The sequence below is a fragment of the Python bivittatus genome, unplaced genomic scaffold (genome assembly GCF_059951505.1).
Source record: "Python bivittatus isolate LINGU-HERP-01145 unplaced genomic scaffold, Pbiv_v1 ctg000480_np1212, whole genome shotgun sequence".
Classification (NCBI taxonomy): domain Eukaryota; kingdom Metazoa; phylum Chordata; class Lepidosauria; order Squamata; family Pythonidae; genus Python; species Python bivittatus.
Window position 1 is genome coordinate 96,360,973 of NW_028277075.1, and position 19,688 is coordinate 96,380,660.

General features: G+C 37.9%; 1 protein-coding gene across 1 annotated transcript in view; it reads left to right on the forward strand.

Annotated features, from left to right (window-relative positions):
• Positions 1–6,598: 6,598 nt before the first annotated feature.
• KIF5C (kinesin family member 5C) overlaps positions 6,599–19,688 on the forward strand; it is a 91,250-nt gene continuing 78,160 nt past the window's right edge. The window contains exon 1 of the mRNA XM_088145181.1: positions 6,599–7,145. Within this exon, the coding sequence (XP_088001307.1) occupies positions 7,020–7,145 (126 nt within the window). The 5' untranslated portion in view covers positions 6,599–7,019. The remainder of the gene's footprint in view (positions 7,146–19,688) is intronic.

Sequence of the window (19,688 nt, forward strand, 5' to 3'; positions counted from 1 at the left end):
AAGAATATTGAACACAATATGCCTGTTTGTTCTGGGTGAGTTATAAAGTATCCTTTGGTTTCATAGTTAGAACAGTATAACATTTTAGGCAGTACTCTAATCATAATTTATTTAATGGTGGGACACACTGGGAGCTACCATTTTCTCATAACACAGAGTTCATTATTTTTCTGTATGATTTAGGCTGTCAAAACGAGATTCTCTCTTTCAGGTACTGAGCAGAACTTCCAGTTCAAAGGTGGGTTTCATGCATACCTGAGGTTTAGCATCCCTGTTAATCAAGGAGGACTTAATTAACTTTTATTAAGAAAACTACATGTTTCACATTATATTGGAGAGATATAAACTGCCTCCTTTCTTCCCCAAAATTAACTTGTAGAAAGGACAATACTGGCAGGTAAGCTAAACATCAAGGGCCAAGTTGATATGAATGAGAAGTATCAAGACAACATTTTTTGCTAATTATCCTTGAGTAATAGAAATACTGGTAAGACCTATTGATAACCTTCAATCCCTTCTGAACTGAGGCAGGGGAAAATCACATAAACACCAAACAAATTAAAATGACCACATATACTCTGTGTGTGTGTGTGTGTGTGTCACAAAAACTGATATATGAAACTTTTAGCCTGATTCTCTGCTGATCTACTTAAAACTAAACTTCACTGAGTTAAAAGGGATATAAACACATTTAAGAGTCTAAGGATCAATGCATTTAATATGCAGTCAAAATTGGCCAAATAGGAGACAATAATCACTACAATTCTTGCTTCATGTTCTGATTCTTGCTTCATGAATGTGGTCACAAAAGTCCTAATATTTATCAAGCAAAAGTTGCTTATTTGGAAGTATTTGGTCCCAAAATTGTCCATTGTGTAATCCAAAAGCTTGAGTGTAATATGACATTGTCTTGCAATGTAGGATAGTGTAACAACAGAATGACTAAGCTAGAACACATTTTAATAAACCAGACAATGGTTTGTTTTAGCAAGAATCCAGCCACTGCGATTTGTAAAATATAGATTATGATTTAGCATATTCTGAGAATCCAGCCAGTTGTTCAATAAACCAAGATCAAGCAATAATTATTATAATGATCAAGCAATGCTTATTATAATGGTACAGTGGTGATAACATTAAACTTATATGTTGATAGCAGAATCATGGAATATACTACTTTTAAATTGGGCAAGACTTTTGTATAGGAGCCCAAAGCTTTACTCAGCAGAAAGAGCAGTAAGTAGGTTAAATGAAGTTAACCTTTTACTATTAAAAGAATGCCCCTCACAAGGTACCTTTTTATGATTCCCCTGATTACAATATAGAAATATGAATATTTCCCACTATGGTAAAGATAAAGTCCCCTTGAGTAGACCTCAACTTGTGGCAGTCTCATGGGCAGGTCCATGTAGTTTTCTTGGCAAAAATATGGAGATGCATCACTCCTTTCTTCTGGGATGTTTCTGGACTTCCCAATCTAACTAATAATCCTGGAATTTCCTACTAGCTTCCATCCAAATACTAACTGGGTCCAACTCTTTCCAGATTAACTAAGATTGGCTAGCTGCTGCTACCCAGATGAGCTCCCATCACAAAGCATAGACCAAATTAATTCCCCATAGTTGGGACAGATATATATCTGAGTGATGAAATAATGTTACATGAATGTGCATCACCAGAAACTTCCCCATCCAACAGCTCCAACATGTGGCAAAGCATAGTAAGCAAATGAGAAATGAGCAAAGGACATACTCAATGAACTTAGAACCACCACAGAATTATTCTCAAAAGTACAATCAGGCTGTATCAGGCACTGAATTATAGACAAAATTCTGGAAAAACTTTTGTGATCTCCAGTTCCCTTAACCAGGTTAAAAATTACTCCCCTCCCCCCCCAAAAAAGCCCAGGCAGAAGGGGAAAAAAAGGACGATTAATTTTGCCTAAAGCAAGTGATGTTGCTGCAATTGGTTGAGAGATTTCTGGCACCTTTTTCTTAGAAACATATTCCATTCATTGGCTTCCTATAAGAGCAAAGGTCCAACACACACAAATGCTTGATTTTATTTTTAAGGATCTTATGACACAATCCTGCATCGTCTCTTCCTTCTCTTATTTCTTGATATAGCATTCTCAGGTGGTTCAGGGAGCCTCACTGGTGCGTTGGGCTGAGGCCTTGTTTTGGCAATTGTCAACGCAGTGATCAGGTGCCAAGACAATTGGTTCTTTTAGTCCTTTTTGATCCAGAGACAATGAACACACCAGCAGGTGAGGAGATTTTAAGCTTTATTGTTAACTCTAGCAAACAGATTTAAACAGGAATACAAGAGCATAGTATAAAAACATAACATACCAAGCAAGATGATAAAACTCTTCCGCTACTGTCAGGAACTACCACATGGCAACAGCGGAGAGACCTCGAGATGGTTGAGATAACACAGGCCTAGTCCCAAGGCCTGTGTCCACACTCCAGATTCCAGGGGCAATCCCAGGGCTTTTTGTTAAAGTCTGGCACTGCAATCCGATGACTGTGTCTTGGAGTCCGGACTCTGAAAGTGACCTTGACCAGATGTTATACCTGCTCATCAAAAGATTCCAGAGCCTGAGAACTGTATAGATAAGCTAGTGCTTAACCTAAACAATCCTGAGGATTCCCCCCCCACACACACACACTTCTATGTAAAAGTGAAAAACAAGTCAGCTAAACATTATTATTTTTCAAAGTGAGCTTTCTTAATATGTGCAGGAGAAACCAAACTATGTCACCTAAACTCCTTGAAATAACCATAGGCTTCTGCATTGCCACTACAGGCCTTCATGGCTTGGGGCCTTCCAGAACCTGCTTCTTGACTGTGGAATGAGTTCTCTAAGACTCTTTGGACAACAGTCAATTATAACATCTTGAATAAGGGTTGAAAAATGTATTTATTTCAGTCTGAGTATAGCAGAAGCTGACCACAGGTAGGTAATGTTGTAAAATCTGGCCCTAAACAAGGCAAGTGAAATCTGGACTTTTACATTTTTATTTTTTATGGATTTTTAATCATTCAGATTATTTTACTGGCTATTTGCTAGGATATGGGATTCCATGTATCTTCAATAGTTTTGTTTAATTAATTCTAAATTAATTTGTTATTGAGCATTTGCAGTTTTATTTGGTGATTATTTGTAATGATTGGTTGTCTTTCATGTTCTAATCTTTTAATTATCTCTTGAATTGTTATGTTGTTATATATATGTTGAAATATATAAACTATTACTTTTCGCCCCTGAGGCTGGATTCATACATCATGATAAATCATAACATGGTTTCTTTGTATCTTAGCATGTCATAGGAACAAAGTCATTAATGGCTTGTAAACCATGTTTTATGATTTAGTATGCTATATTAATTGTCAATTGTACTATAAATCATGGTTAAGTATACAGTGGTTTATTGTAATGTATGAATACAGTATTAAGTAATGTTTAGGTGAGCAAGGTAGGGATTTTGTGGTCTGATTGCTAGAAACAATATTTATAGCTTTTTGTAGTATGAGTAAAGTTCAATCAAGCCTGCTGGGTTAAAACAACACTCTAGGCTACAGTATGGCTGGCTAATTTATGGTTCATTATGTTGTGGGAACCCAAGCAATTAGGTTAATTCAGCTAACTATGAATTAATGTGTTATCTGCATATAGTTCACTAATAGCCTAGCTAGGAATAAGCTTCATTGAACACAGGAAGATTTGCCTTCAAGGAAGTTTGTGCATGTTGGATTGTAACAAGGGGATTCAAAATAGATCCTTAATTCCAAAACTTTGTCCATCCCCATCAAACCCAAAACAAATTCAAGAGGAGGAAAGCACATTAATTTAATCTGCTTTTAAAGTGGCAGCAGTTAAAAGCTGAGCAAAAGATCAAGCCAGGGAAATGGAAGTGGCAGAATCTTCAATCCTATCAACAGCTATTTAAAAGTAAAGCCTATGGAGTTCAATGGAGCTAGCTCATAGCTAAATAAGCCTAGGACTGCATACCTGAACTGTAGCCTACTAAAGTTCAAAGTTCAGTTCAAAGTCAGGAGGAAGAAAAGGCATGATAGAGATGCAGGATCAGATTTCCCCTTTACTACCTGTGTTATCACAGTATCTTTTATGATACTTAAAAAAAACAAGAAGGTAATGATATTGAAAAAAAGTATATGCTATCAATGATAAGACTACTGATACATTGCAAAATAAATTGGGTAAATATTGAGAAATAATAAAAGCAATTTAGAGTTTTAAGAATTCTGAGTACATTTTTTGTTCTCTAAAGAAATAAATACCTACTGTAGAGAATTTGCATTATACGTTGGTAACCACCCAATTCTCTTTCCTATCAGAAAACTCCACTGATCTCAATGGCCCCATATTATGAACAAATTAGTAAAAGTTTGCACTGTAAAAATTGAATACACAATGAGGGAAGGGGATAAAAGTTAATTTGAAATTACTGTTTTTTTTCTTACTGTTTTTATATTTTTATCATAGACGTAATGGTGTTAGTTCTAGTTTGCAAGCTTGTTGAACTATAACATCAGATAAAACAAGCATAGCTATGAATTATAGCTTAACCCAGTTTTCTGAGTTTGTATGACATATTGAAGCATAAACTAACCACACAGGCTGGTATTATCCTGGCCACCTTTGAATGGCTAGGGAACACAGTGACTTTTCTGGAACCGGAACCAATGCAGTGGGAGGTTAGAGCAAGCTTTTGCTCTCCCTCTTTTCTCCCCATGTGATGGAGTGTTAAAAAGGAAAGAAGCAGATACGGTATACTGGAGCAACTTCATTTCATATCTAATCCAGTCTCTCATCTTGGTGTCCAGAAGCTACAAGCAGATTAATCTCAAAGCAATCCTCTCCCAGTTTCAGATGAAACAGATTGCCCAGAAAAAGGTAAGTAACCCAGTGGCAAATTTCAAAACAAGGTGTCATGAACACATTTCACCTTCACCCCATTTTATCCACTGAAATTATCAATGACCTGCCTTAGTGGGTTGTGGGCACCTGACCTAAAGCTTCTAAGGCCTGGTTTGTTTTATCATAGTTAACAGAATATATCACAATTTAAGTTTAACCAACATACTAAGCAAAAAAAGCAAAGCAAAACAAAACAAAACAAAACCTTCCAACCCACATGGATGACACTGCTGCTCTGGTTTGTGATTTCATTCAGCATGTTGTGTAAACATAATGTATTGATTAGCACAATGTGTGAACTCAGCCAATCCTATACATTATTTGCCTCAGGAGGTGGCAGTACCCAGCCAACTTCAGCAGATCACAGAAGCTAAGCTGGGTTAGTTTAGTTAGTATTTGGATGAGAGACTGGATGGGAATTCAAGGGCCGTTGATTAATTCTGAAAAATAAAGAAAACTTTGAAGACGACCATGGCAATCCACTTACATAAGAGTACCAAGAAAACTAAAACTACACAGTCACTGGGAGTCAAGCTTAGCTTGTAGGTGATTTTTCCTATATGCCTTCTTTCCTGGGATTTAATCATTGGAGTTGCATAGGAGCAGCAAACGGAATTCTAAGCAACCAATCCCATTTCTGCTTTTAATATTGTGCAAATCCAGCCGTATGGTTAACTGATGATCCAGTGTGTTGTGCAAACCTAGATAATTGGGTAAGTTAAGTAAACCATGGCTAAATTAACCTCTGGTAATAGCTCCCATGAGCCAGTCTGGTGTAATGGTTTAGGCAGCAGGCTAGAAACCAGGAGGCCGAGACTTCTAGTCACACCTTAGGCACCAAGCCAGCTGGGTGCCCTTGGGCCAGTCACTCTCTCTCAGCCCTAGGAAGGAGGCAATGGCAAACCACTTCTGAAATCACCAGGAATCAACATTGACTTGAAGGCACCAAATAAATAAATAAATAAATAAAAAACGACCACCATAGTAAGTGTAGCAAGTCATAAAACGTCTTATTACTACAAGGTAAGCTCCCCATTAACCCTGTTTAGTGTTACCTTTTGGCTGTACTGGGGAGCCCATTTCCAAACAAAGCACTGGAGCATAGTCACGGGCACTATTTTTATTTTCGAAGAACATCTCTGGAAATGCCCAGACACATTTTTGGTAAGTAAAGAAGTTAGAGGTTGGGTGCTTTGTAGTGCAGCACACCTACTTCTATTTTTTTTTTTTTAATAAAAACTATTTTTAAAAAACAAAGAAGAGCACTAGGTCCCAAGGAAGAAGTTACCTGGAACGCTCTGCCCACAGTGCTACATTGGCTAGTCCAGAACAAACTGTGTTGGGCTATTCAACTCTCCTCGTGTGTTTCTACTCATACGTTAACCCCATTTCGCTCAGCATCCACAGACAAACGTTTCCAACCCCCAACAAGATGCGCTGCTGCGAGTGCCAGCCTTCTTCGTCTCGTCGCCCCTCCCTTTTTTCCCAAGTCCCTACCTGGCGTTTCCAGAACTACAGCTCCCAGGATGCGCCAGTGATTTCTCCCCTCAAGCCAGTGAGCTGGGGGAGAGTTGATGTAATGTAGTGAAGTCACAAAGCCCTTGGGGATGGGGAAGAGAGCGGAGGGGGAGAGATACAGGATGGTGGCGGCAATAGCAGAAGAGCCTGCCGCGCCGAAGAGGCGCTCTGGAGAGGCTTGAGGGGTAGCTAAATAAAACCTGGCTTCACTTGGTAACCCCCAAAGCTTCGAAGCAGCGGCAGGTCTCTGGACGAGCCAGCTGAAGCGCCGGGGCCGCGGCCTCTCCCCGTTCTCTTTGCGCAAGAGCTCGCCCTCCTCCGAGCCTGGGGGTCGTGAGCAGCCGGGAATGCCTCGGCGCCGCCGCCTTCTCCTCTGACTGGATTCGGCTCCCTTCTTTGGCCCATGACCTCCCCCCGCTAAAATAGCTACCGCCCACCGCCCAAAGGTGTTTTTTTTCCCCCAAGGTGGGAAGGGTCTCCGCCACCCCCGCCACCTCGCCCAGCCAGCCACGCGCCTTCGGTCCGGCGACTCCGATCCGCCCCGCTTCTCATCGAGATGGCGGACCCAGCCGAATGCAGCATCAAAGTGATGTGCCGGTTCCGACCCCTCAACGAGGCGGAGATCCTTCGCGGGGACAAATTCATTCCCAAATTCAAAGGAGAGGACACGGTCGTCGTTGGGGTAAGTCTCCTGGCCGGCTTTTCATTTCATTTTATTCAGCGGAGTTGCTACGTTGTTTTTCTTTGCTCGACTCAGAACTCTTTTCTTTCGGTATTGCTAGTGAGAGACCTGACAAATTTATCTTCCCCCGTCCCTTAGTATTACTCTGGGCCCCCAGAATGGCGTGCCGTTGCACCGCATTGTACTCCTTCCTCCGTCCATTGTTCCCAACATTAGCTGCTATAGGGTGTGTGTGTGTGTGTGTGTAGGTTGGAAGTTCTCCAAGGCTTCTTTCACCTTGAGCTCCAAATCTGGCTAAGGAAGGGAAATTGAGAATGGGAAAAACTCTCTGCGCTCCCCCCCCCGCCCCCCTCAAACTTGGAGATTGGGTTGAACTGGCAAAGGAAAATAACTCTTCCTCTTTTCCATAGCAGGAATGAAAAGCGTAGGATAAGAAGAGGGGTATATCACACCTGCTCTAAACAAATCAGTTTGTGGTGTAATATTAAATAACTTCAGTGTTCTCTACGCGTGCAAAGTTTCCTTGTTTTGATGTGAGCATAGGATGAGAGACACAACAAAGAGTCATATGGTGTAAAGAATAATCTTTATTGTGGCAGAAGTATTGGAGTCTAGAAACCAGTGGTAGATCCACAAAGTATTATCCTCAGCTGCTGCATAGATAGAGATGGATATCAGTGGGGAAATGTATAACACGAAATGCAAGTTTCTGATGTTAATTTCCTTGATATGCTTCATTGAATTATTTATTGTTTCAATAAAGGCCAGAATGAGTTCCACTGAACTCTTTAAGGCATACTTTTGACAAGACATGCATTGGATTGCATTGGTAGACAACAGTGTTAATGCTAAGGTGCTAAGGCAAAGTGTCTCACATTATGATATATTCTATACCTGCCTGATTTGGATGTCTTCTGCAGGGGGAACCTTCCTTGAAAGGTCCTACTTGGCTGAATTTCCTGTTTTCATAACTGCAGCAAAAGCAATGGTGGGGAACTGAATGGAGTCAGCCTCAATCCACTCTTTCACCTGCCTTCCCTCATTGCTACTGCAGTCTTCCAATCCTGAGCATTGATCAAGCTGATGTCATCTGGAACACGGGGCATGCTCATTTGCTTGCTCCCTGACGTATTTGATGGATTGGCAGGTTGCAAGAAATCACTAAGCAAATTACAGAGATAATAATTCCCTCCTTCTCACCTTCCTAGCCACCCTTCTGCTATTTCAGCTTGATCTGGTGGCTTGTGTTTGATCAGCACCAACTTCAGTTAAGAGCTTGCCAAGCTGCAGTCACTGCAGATGAGAACATAATGTATATATTCTATCCAGTGAAAGTCTTCAGTTGTCTGCTATGTTCATTTCCTTGTCTTGCTGCACGATGAATGGAGAATTGCCTTCTATTAAGAAAAGTTTTACTTCTTATCAGCTTACATAATTTGTATTAATAATAGCCTTGACTAATGGTGTTAATTTGTCTGAAATATGCTGGAAGAATGTAATTTTGATTTTTGATTCTATTTTTTAGAATTGACTCCTAATAGGGAGATTTGGGCTTTCTTCTTGATGCATGAATGGCTTAATGTGCTGTTACGAATTAATAACAACTATAAATCTCCCTTCAAGTTTGAATGAGATGGTTAGTAATGGAAAGGCTACTTTTTGGAAAGATAGCTTGCCTGTGTTCCCGGTAACGCATAGGCATATGTGCATAAGAAAATGAGTGCTCTCTCAATGCATTACAGTGTATGCTGGAGAGTCCTTAGATTGGTTTCACAGCCAGTGTTTTACAACTTCATTTTAACCTGGATGAAGTTTGCTTGTTCTTCAACCATTAGTAATTTAGAATTTGTATCCAACATTTAACCTCTCATCTCAAAGCAACATTGTAGATTTACAGTAAACCACAATGGTATAGTGAGGGATAGTTTTAAAATGTTCTTTCAAGGGCATCAGAAGTATTCTCATTCAGGGACTGTTAAAAGTAATGGCTGTGCCTATCACAGTTTTGTTGTATCTGTTGGCAAACTCTTATTCAAAAAACTAGGGCTGATTTAAATAAAAGGAAAAAATGTCCTTGTCTCCCAAAGTAGAATCTGGAGACATTCACTGTAGCTGTAAATTTGGGAAGACTTTGGACTAATAACTGAAGCATTTCTTTATACAAAATATAATTAAACTGCCTTTACATGTGGTGACAGCTGCCAATTTAGGCAGTTTTAACAAGGGACTAAAGAAATGAATGGAAGATAAATTTATCTATCACTGGAAATTTTGATAAATTGCATGCCTTAAATAACAGTTGTTAGGGTTTGGAAGAGGATTTATCACTTTTCCATCCATTCATGAGTTCTGGAGACTGAGGTGGCTTGCTTCTGAGTGAATCTAAATAGGCTTTTGACATGACCCAGCTCCATGTGCTCTTAATCTCTTACTGCCTACCCCTAGACAACCCAAGGTACATACATTTGAATGGGCTGTTAGATAGTCCTACTGAGGTATGTTTGCCATGAGTCAGTGAATAATGTGCGCAATAAAGTTTTTTGCTTAACCTTATGATATGAAAACCTATTTCCTACCCCCATTTAGAGGCTCTTTTTAAACCGTCTGTCTAGTTCAGGTGTGGTTTGTGTTTCTCTCAAGTTAGAGTTTATTTCCTACTTCTTTGTTATTTTATTTTATATTCCATTCCACTGGATAACTAGTATAAGAGGTAGCCTTCTGTTCTTCCTTCCAAGCATTTGCTCAAGAGAATTCTCTTTGTTATGTGATTTACAGAATCCAAAAAGGTTATATGTAAGCTGTTCTCCTTGATACAAAGAAATATCTCTAGTGTCTTGAAAATCTCTTCAGTTCAATATATATATATATATATATTTAATTACAATAGTAAAATCTAATACAAACTAAAAGAAAGAAAAGAATAGAAAGAGTGAAAGGTAGAAAGGAGAAGAAAAAATGTAGAAAATAGAAAGAAAAAAAGAAAACTAAGAATATAGTAAAGAAAGAAAGAAAATATATGAAATGACTTCCAACCTTCATCACAATGAGTATAAATTTTTGTAACTCTTCACCCCCTCTTAGTTTATATCCAATGATCTCTTCAACCCATATCCCATCTCTTATCTATAGACAAATCCAAAAAGCATAATCTTTTCAGTCCTACTGTCAGCAAAAGTCCATTAAGGGTTACCAGAAATAACAACATATCTTGTTTTAACCATGATCAAATAAACCATCTTTATATTCCTTCCTTTTACTTCTAACAGTCTTAATCTTTAGTCCATTCAAATAATGCCATAGAATTTGGTTTCTTTTCATTTCTTCTTTGTCTCTTCTCACAAGATTCTTCAAAGCTTTAACAAGCCTCTTTTGTAAACCCAATATGAAAAAAATTATCCAGATCACTCTCTTGGTTTATTATTTGTATTTCCCTGTTGATTTTTAAAACATCAATTGGTTTCTTTTGTATGTCTGTGAGACATCCTTTTCCATGTCATTCTTGTAGCCTGTCATTTGTAGATCCACTTTTGATGCCATCTCTGTCTTATCAAATAAAACTTGTTCTTCATCTGCCCTTTCTTTCATAACATTTTTTGGACACAGTCTATCCATAGAAGCAATCATCGCTATTGACATTGTTGATACTAACTTCTGATTCCATTTTTCAGAAATGTCCTTCAGTATTTTCAATGTTATAATGTTTTGCATCATTTTATACATCCCAGTTAATTAGTTATTAATCATTAGTTTTTGTCTCCTATAACTAAAATCTTTCCTTGTGAGGACCAACTGTTTGGAGCTCATGTGGGCAATCTCCCATCCTCTCCTTGTCTGAAGAGGTTCTAAAGAGCCAGTCTACTCACTGGCTCTTCATTCTTTGCTGCAGTTGTCGGCTCCGCTTTTCGCTGAGGTGTCTTCAGTCCACCATTTCTTCCTCTCTTAGGTTCAACTTCTGTGGGATAAAAGAGTTTACTTCTTCCTCTTCTTGGAGTAGATAATAGTGTTTGGATTTTATTTTGCACCATTTGTTTTAGCCACCTTTCCACCTCTAGCCTTCCAAGCAGGCTTGTCATGTTGTATTTAGGAACATGTCATTTATGTGGAATCCTTGGTGCTCTCTGAGCTTGGTTGTTTGTTTGCATTGGAACCACATGTAATTTATATTTGACTCCTTTTTCTGATCCAGTTATCCCTGCATCTTTATCTAGCATTTATTGCTGTCTCTTCTTTCTTTGACATTACATTTCACTTGCAGTTACCTCCAGTTAAAGATGTAACTATGCCCTTGCCTGCTTAATCTACATCCTGTTTATATATAATTATCTTTTTTTTTTCTTACAGAATTGTATAATTCTGAATTCTGGCTATGTCAGATATGGTGGCTTTTCATACCATTATTTTGTGGCAATTTGTGTTAGGGTGAATTAGGTGCTACAGTGTAGAAGTTAAAAACTTCCAGTCAGTTCCAGTAAATGACCTAGTTTTTTTTTTTAAGACTGTCAATTGTGAAAGGAAAAGAGTGTGGTTATTTGAACCCTTTTGTGTTGGGGCTCCATTTCTCTTATATTCTGTAATAAGCACTCACTGGAGTACTTGCTGAAATAGTCCTATAAACTCTGCATGTTAAAGAGTCTAAGACAAAAATGAGACCTAGAAAGCTACCTCAATACTGACCTAAACAGTGAATATACCAGACTCTTCCTTGCTTATCAACAGCATTAAAATGGAGATAGACCTTTGTACTATATACCTTCTATCATCAAATAATGGTTGTGAGATTGTAAGATTCTGTGCTAATGAGCCATGATTGAAATAAGCTTGTATAGATTGTTCTTTTTTTTTTTTACTCAAGCTTGTGAGTAATTGTTGATTAACTGCTTTCATTTTGTGTTGCATGTCCACCAGTTATGATATTAGTTTGGCACTATGTTACTCTGGCAGCACCTAGCCAACATTAGTTGACAGTAAAAAAGCTAAGCAGGCTTAGACTTGGTTGAATGGGACATCATCTGTTGGCTAGTCTGGAAACTCATAAAAGTATCCTGGAAGGAGGTAACAGCAAGCCACTTTTATACTCTTGCCAAGAATCCCCCCCGCCCCCGGAAGTTTCCATGAAGTCACTTCCTCAACTGAGGAAGTCTTTACTTTTTAAATTGCATTTGGTTTTGCCTTAGAATACAGTATTTTAGAATGACTAAGTTTTAGAATTATGTTGTAATTCTCAACAGTTGTTGTCATTGGAGAAACTGATCACAGGAGCAGTTGTATTTTCTCATTAAACATCCAGCTGAACAATAGACATTAAAATTTGAAGTTTTAACGTATTAAAGGAAAGTACATGGCGATATCTCTTTTGAGAGTAGTCATTATTATAAACCTAAAAAATTAAGTGTAAATACTCTGGATGCAGTCTATACTTTCAAATTCCTTTGCTTTTTGTAACTTGTTTTGTTTTACAGTGGATGCAAAAAAAAAAAAAGAATTCCCAGTAATACTACTCTCATTGTATCCAGTAATTATCTTGGAACATCCAATATTGCAGACTAACCTTTGTGACATAAGAGGAACTCTTGCTGAAGCTAGTCGGATTTCTGAATATACATATTTAGGGGTTGCACTATAAGTGATAATTCAGGTACTGTAAACATATATGGGATTGGTCTATATGGATGAGTGAATATATAATTATACTGCTACACCTTACTTTGATTCTTGGTCTGATTTTGCTGCTGTTGTTGGCATGGTTTGGAATTTTGGTGGTTTTATTATCTTTTTACCACAGTTGTGAATTTTATAATTTATAATTTAAGCTTTGAAAGGGTACCCATGCAAGATGGAAATGTAAAACTTTGTATGTTGAAACATTGTACTTTTACATCATTGGCTTTACAAAAGAAATAATTTTACATATTTGGAAGCAATCTCGGAGAGAGAAAAAAGCTCTTTGGAAAGTAAGAAATACATTTTATAATATGAAATCCAAGCCTTAAAAACCCACATATTAGTGCAAACACATTAAAAACTAACAAATGTCTTATGGTGTAGACTCTGTCTCCTTAAACGTACTGTTATTGAGGATAGAGGAAAATAAAAAAGTAGCGTCTGAGGAAATGCAATATAACTGTTGGAGATAGTCCTGGTATCAGATTTTCCTTGGCACAGCTGGGCTATTACCAATTAAGTAAGCACACAATAATCCAGGAACTTCTGTTAAATAATTTACTGAAGAAAAGCAGAGGCCATTACGCAGCAAGCAAATCCTATTTATAGTGAAATCAAGGTTAATATTTCTGCATCTCTTTCTCGTGCCTGAGCCATGCAATGGACTAGACAGCCCTTTCTTTTGAATAGGTGGCATGGTTTTCATTCCTCTCTTTTTTGGCAATGGACAGTGGCTGTTTTCCCTTGACCATGTAGGAACTGACTCTCACACAAAGGTACATGAAGATAGGAGATAGTCACAAAACATATTGTACTGATGCCATTGAGTTTATGTAATATTCATTTGTCTTTAAGGTGCCACAAGACTTTGATGTTTTTGCTGCAATAGCTATTCTTCTGGAAACTCTGCATTCTAACAGTTGTGTGTGATGTCTTGCTCTCCTGGCTTCTTAAGCTGTCTTTAGGATTTGCATGCTTCTTTGCTTTGTCAGACATGCATATGAACAAAAAGGAAAAGATCAGAAAAGTTATTGGATCTCCTTGCATTGAAAGTGATCTCTTTTCTGTGTTCTCATATATCAGGCTGATCTCTATTTGTCCTAGCATCAACATTGACTTGACATTAATTTACCCAACTAGATAATCAAGAAGCAGTGATCTCTAATAACTCAGTACGATGCTGCTGTAGTGAATTCCTGCACTGAGCAAATGGTTGGATTAGGTGATCTCCAAGGTCCCTTGCAACCTTTACATTCTGTGATTCTAAGTAATAGCAAATTATAAGAGTTTCACATTTTTAGATTTGTCTTGCAACTATTAAAACTTCATTTAACCAAAACCATAGCACATTTGATGAAGGCTAGAATTGGCCTTGAGTACATGTGTGAGATTCTCAGGATTTAACAGGAACTTCTAGGATGACTTTGGGTAATAGATCTCAACAAAATGGCACAAAAACTAAGACAAATAGAAATAGTCTTCGATTAATGACCCAATAGGGGCTGGAATTTCCATTGTTAAGTGACGTGGTCATAAAGTCAATGTTACATGTTTGTGTCACTTAGCGATGGCAGTTTCAGCACTTCTAGTTGCCGTTAAACGAATCCCACGCCATTGTTAAGCACAATGTCATGTGGTCACTATTTGTGGCCTCCTGTCAGCTTCCCCATTGACTTTGCTTGTTGGAAACTGGCAGTGAAGGTTGCAAATGGTGATCACAAGATACTGCAATGTGTCATAATTGTGCCAAGCATCCAGTTTGTGACCACAGGGATGCTGTGATGGCTGGAACTTTGAGGACTGGTCATAAGTACCACTCGTTCAGTGGTGTCATAAGTTCAAACGGTCACTGAATGAGTGGTCTTTAAGCAAGAACCACTGTGTTTTGGAACTCTGTGATGCATCTATCTGATGTTGACTATTTATACAGTCTTCACAAATCTGGTATCCTCTGGATATGTTGGAGTTCAACTGTTCTAACCCCACAGTCTAGGCATTCCTTGTCTCCCTCATTTAAATACTTAACAAAATTACTGTTAAAAATAGATATTTTCTCTTAATGCTGTATATCTATGAACACTGCATTACAATTTTCTTTCTTCTACTTCCTTCAGCATTTTATTTTTACAGGCAAGTTAAGCATTCTCTGTTGCAAAAATTATATGAAATGGCCTTGTCATAATTGTAATGGTATGTACTTTACCTACCTAATATTGCATAGTTCAGGGAAAGATTCACTTGTTAGTAGAGCAGAAAATAACTTCTGTTTTTTTCTGATGTACGTACAACTACAAGTCTGCTTTTGTCCAGTGCTGTGCAACAATGTGCTGGTCCTTGATCCTGGAATTGAGACACCAGTTTCCCCTGATTGTATAATCTCCTTCAGACCAAAAGGAAAATAGAAAACTTGGGCAATATTTTAAAGAAAAGTCTTTACAATACATTGCTTTAGTATGTTATCATTCTGCAGGGCTGAGATTGGGCCAATAGTACCTAACCAAGATACAAAATACACCCCTCTGGTAGTTTAAGAACTATACATTTTTCAGCTCTCTTCAGCCCTACAGCTGTTGTTAGTAGGGCAAGTGTAGACACAATGAAAAAAATGCACTCCAGGGGTCTTGTATCACTATAACAAGTCTTTTGTCTGCATGAGAAAATAGAAGGCATGCTCCAGCCAAAGCAGAACACTTGCTAGTAATAAGCAATGGTGTAGCTAAGCAATTTTAGGTCTGGACTTACCTTACAGGGCCTATAATTAGCTGACCTTATATGTTAATTTCAGTTGTGAAACATGCTTTTAATATTTCTCTTCTTTCACAGACAGCATTCTATGCTTTGAAGCTGCTTCTGTGCAACAGATGTGGCATGCAACACCATGGTTACAAGAAAAGATGGAGTAACATAGTTCCTTAGGAATAAGCATCATTTTGTTTTTCTTTTTTTAAAGAGTATGTGTGAACCTTCCAGTCAGTTTGTAACTCCTGACGATTGCCTGGACTAGTCCCTGCAGTTTTCTTGGCAAGGTTCTTTGGAAGTGGTTTGCCATTGCCTCCTTCCTAGAACTGAGCAAGAGTGACTGGCCCAAAGTCACCCAGCTCACTTTGTGCCTAAAGTGGGATTAGAACTCATAGTCTCCTGGGTTCTAGCCTGATGCCTGAACCACTGTACCAAACTGGCTTTTTTAAAAGAGCAGCATGCACCAAAATAGTGGAGTAAATTTCTGCAGTTATATGCATACCTTGCTGAATGTACTGATTTTATAATGTTTTCAAAAATAAGAAAGGGAAAAAAAAGATGATGTGGTGAGCTATGTTGGCTCGACAGATCCAGGCCCATCTCTATCACATGCTACTCTCTCAGTGGTAATTTTGGCAGTCTTGAAATTTGGTCTCAAGAGTCACCCCTTTGCTATCCCACTACAATAGGAATGATTTAAATCCATCTTCAGTACTCCTACTGAAATAAATGGATATTTTGTAGTACTACAAAGTGTAGCTTACATTTGTTTAGGATTAAAAATAAAACCATTGAGGGTTTGTTTTTAAGAAGTAAAACTTTAAATCCTCAAGCCTTTCCTCTACATATCCCTTGAAAAATATCAAGTCCTTATTTTAATTAACTTTTTAAAACGGAATAGTACCCAGGGATCCTCTAACAATAGTCTATGTGTACTTCTAATGGCAGTGCTGTAGTTTTAGTGGCAAAGTGTCTGGCCTAATTAAGAAAGCCAACGAGAATGCATTGCCTTGTGCATCATCTTCACTGAAGGCGGTATGTATATATAGCCTCTCAGTCTACAGTCTGGCACTCCCTGTTGCCCTTCATGTCAAAAAGATTGTTCAGCCCCATCTTACATGAAAGTAGCATTTCCTCGTCACGATGCATTGATGCATTAGGCAACTTGTGTCGTTTGGTGCTGTGATATAAGCTGCTGAGAGTAACCGATAAGTAGAGAGGTAGTTCTTATTTGCTGGATCCAGAGCAAGCATGAGAGAATCTATTGCTATACAAGTTACTCTGAGATTACCAACTATAGCAGTTGAGTTCCAAGGCTTTTTGAAGACTTTTTAAAAGTGTCTTCTTTGAAAAATTATAGAAGTGCAGTTTTCAAATTAAACACCATTAGAAGCTCCCCATAACTGGACTACAACTGTAGAATGTAGACTTCCCTTGATACAGTAAGAGTCAACTTCTGTTTAAAGGGAGAAGAAGGGGCAATGTTATAACACAATTCAAAAACTGCCTCCAAATGAGAAAACTCTAACATATCTTCCTAAACTTAAACAAATAAAAATAAATACAGTTTGTCAGTGTTGGATTGCAATATTACCTTGGATTGTTCTTCAAATTATTACTCATTTTAATTCCTGACTGCCACCCAGAGTCATTGCTATGAGATGGCTGGCAATACAAGGTGACTAATTTGGGAAGTAGTAAAGAGAGTAGTGTTCATAAAAGTTGATTAGGGAGCATTACTTTTTATTCCTAATAAAACAAAAATTATCCTCCACATAATAATTTAGTTACAGAAAACGTTTTAAGTACACAAATAAAGTTCGTGAAGTGTTCATTGTAATAAGCCAAAAAGAAAAAACAGATTTTTGTGAACATGTTCAGGAATTGTTCATATAGCTGTAAGTATTTTAAATCACAGATGACAAAATTCAGTTGACTGCTAGCTTTCGTGGGACTGTCAAGATTGGATAATAGAAGACCCCCTATGGGAAATAGAGGAGAGAGTTTTAATCTTTTTCCAGACCCATATCCCTGGTCTTGGCACAGGGCATGTTCACTGTCAAAAACTTGCATATTTGAGAAGGTGATGTGAATATGGATTAAAGCTTTGAGTTGTGCCAAATTTACATTTTACATTTTAAAATGGATTTGGAAGTTTACTAGCTCTGGTTTTACAAATGGATGATGATGGTGATGATGATTGCTTTCTCTTTCAAAGCAGGTAGCCTGCTGGCTAGGTTTTTTTTTTCTTTTTTTAAAAATTCAAACCACCAGTGACTTGGCTCAGTATTTAGCTGGTGCTGACAGTGCTTTGTGCCTCTCAGCTGGGTCACTGCTGCTTTCTCCCTATTTAGAATATTGATTTTCTTTTCCCTAAATGAGGGAATTGGCTGAAGGCTGAAAATGACATAGCAGGAGGGAAGAGTGAATCTCGGTGGTTGGGATTAGAACAAAATGGGAAGAAATAACAAAAGAAATCAATGAGTAGAAACAATAGTTGATGGGGACTTGAAAAAAACATAAAATCCAAGCACAATACGAGGGGGTCAGATGAAAAATAAATCTTTTAAGCAAAAGGTATATAATGGACAGGGCTTGCTACAGGGAGAAAAAAGGCTACTACATAAGTGAACTTGCATAACCATAGATTATAGAAAAACAACATCTACATTATTCATGACAGAATAAGTCATGCTTCTAAACTTACTTAAGCTTTCTGTGATTGATTATTGAAGAATAGAGGATGTGAAGTTAATTCTGATCTTCCTGTTACTGGTGAAGAAACACACAAAATTGCATATTCTGTCCTGGCAATGCCCTTTCTTCCCTAATTTTATGCTATGTGTAAAATGCTGCAGGCTGCAGTTCTACCACTCTGGGTCCTATGCACTAAATGGATTGGGTTCATACAGTGCAAGATTAAAATGTAAAAAATGGCTTTAATTCAAAACCATAAAAGAGTTCATTGCATGAAAGCCACGTGTCTTGAAGAGCATTCCCCATCTATACATATACATGTTTTAGAACAGAGGGCCAAGTCCTGAGCAGGGATGAGTGTGTATGTGTGTTTGTGTATTCTACTGTTTAGGTAAAAAAAGAAAAACACTTGTCATATCCATTCGTCAGTGTATTCATCTGACCATTGTTTCCAGGACAAAGAAAATTCTAGACACCTACACATTTTGATTTTTTAAAGTACTTTTTATTTGTCCTCACTTCTTATTTTAATTCCAAATCTTGCTTCTTTCACCCAGTGTGTCCTGGAATATGCAGAGGACTATAGGGAGGTGTTGGAAGATTTATTTTATTCTGAAACACAGGGAGTCTCAGAGAACAGCTTTGTAATGAGTCCAAACCTGTGCATTTGAGAAGATTCCTCTTCTCACAAGTGAAGGTTGTACTAGGCTTGGGTATGATAAGAAACAGCGAGAGAAACTTCCACAGAAGTGTGAAATGAAATAATCATTTCTTATCATTGTGAGAAGAAACATTAATAATACCCTGTCAGAGACTGCTGAGAAGCTTTCTTGCTCCCAGCAGCCTCTGATAAATATTTTGAGAAATATGTAATTTTCCCTATTAAATAAAGTAACCTATGGTGTATATATTTAATAAATTACATGGTGCATCTTGTCTAAATTATCTCTCTATGCCATAGTTACTTTGACCTAAAACAGGAGTGGTCAATCAGTAGATTCTAATGACTACTAGAAAGTTGTCAACCTCTTGCTTTAATTCTGCTACTTGATTGCTTGATCAAGGGAATAAGTTTAATCGTTTTGTACAGCATGCCTAATAACATATCTGAATCAGAAATAGGAACATGGATGTGGTGATGCTACACATAACACAGTCTTTTTTGCATTTCCCCTAACACATTCTGTTGGAACTGTGCCAAAACTCTTTCCCTAAGCCCAAACTAGAAATACATCTAAATAATCAGTGACAACCAAAATATTATTCTGGATAAGCATAGATTGTGTTTTGAGAAGCTAAGCTGTATTGTAATTCAGTAACTCAGGCTCTCCTGAAAGTTCTTTTCCTCTACATATCCCAAACTCCATCCATAATATGGCTTTCTGACCTTGTGGCCAACAGCTTGTTATCTTGCACACATCCATCCCCGCCATTCCCAGTGATCCC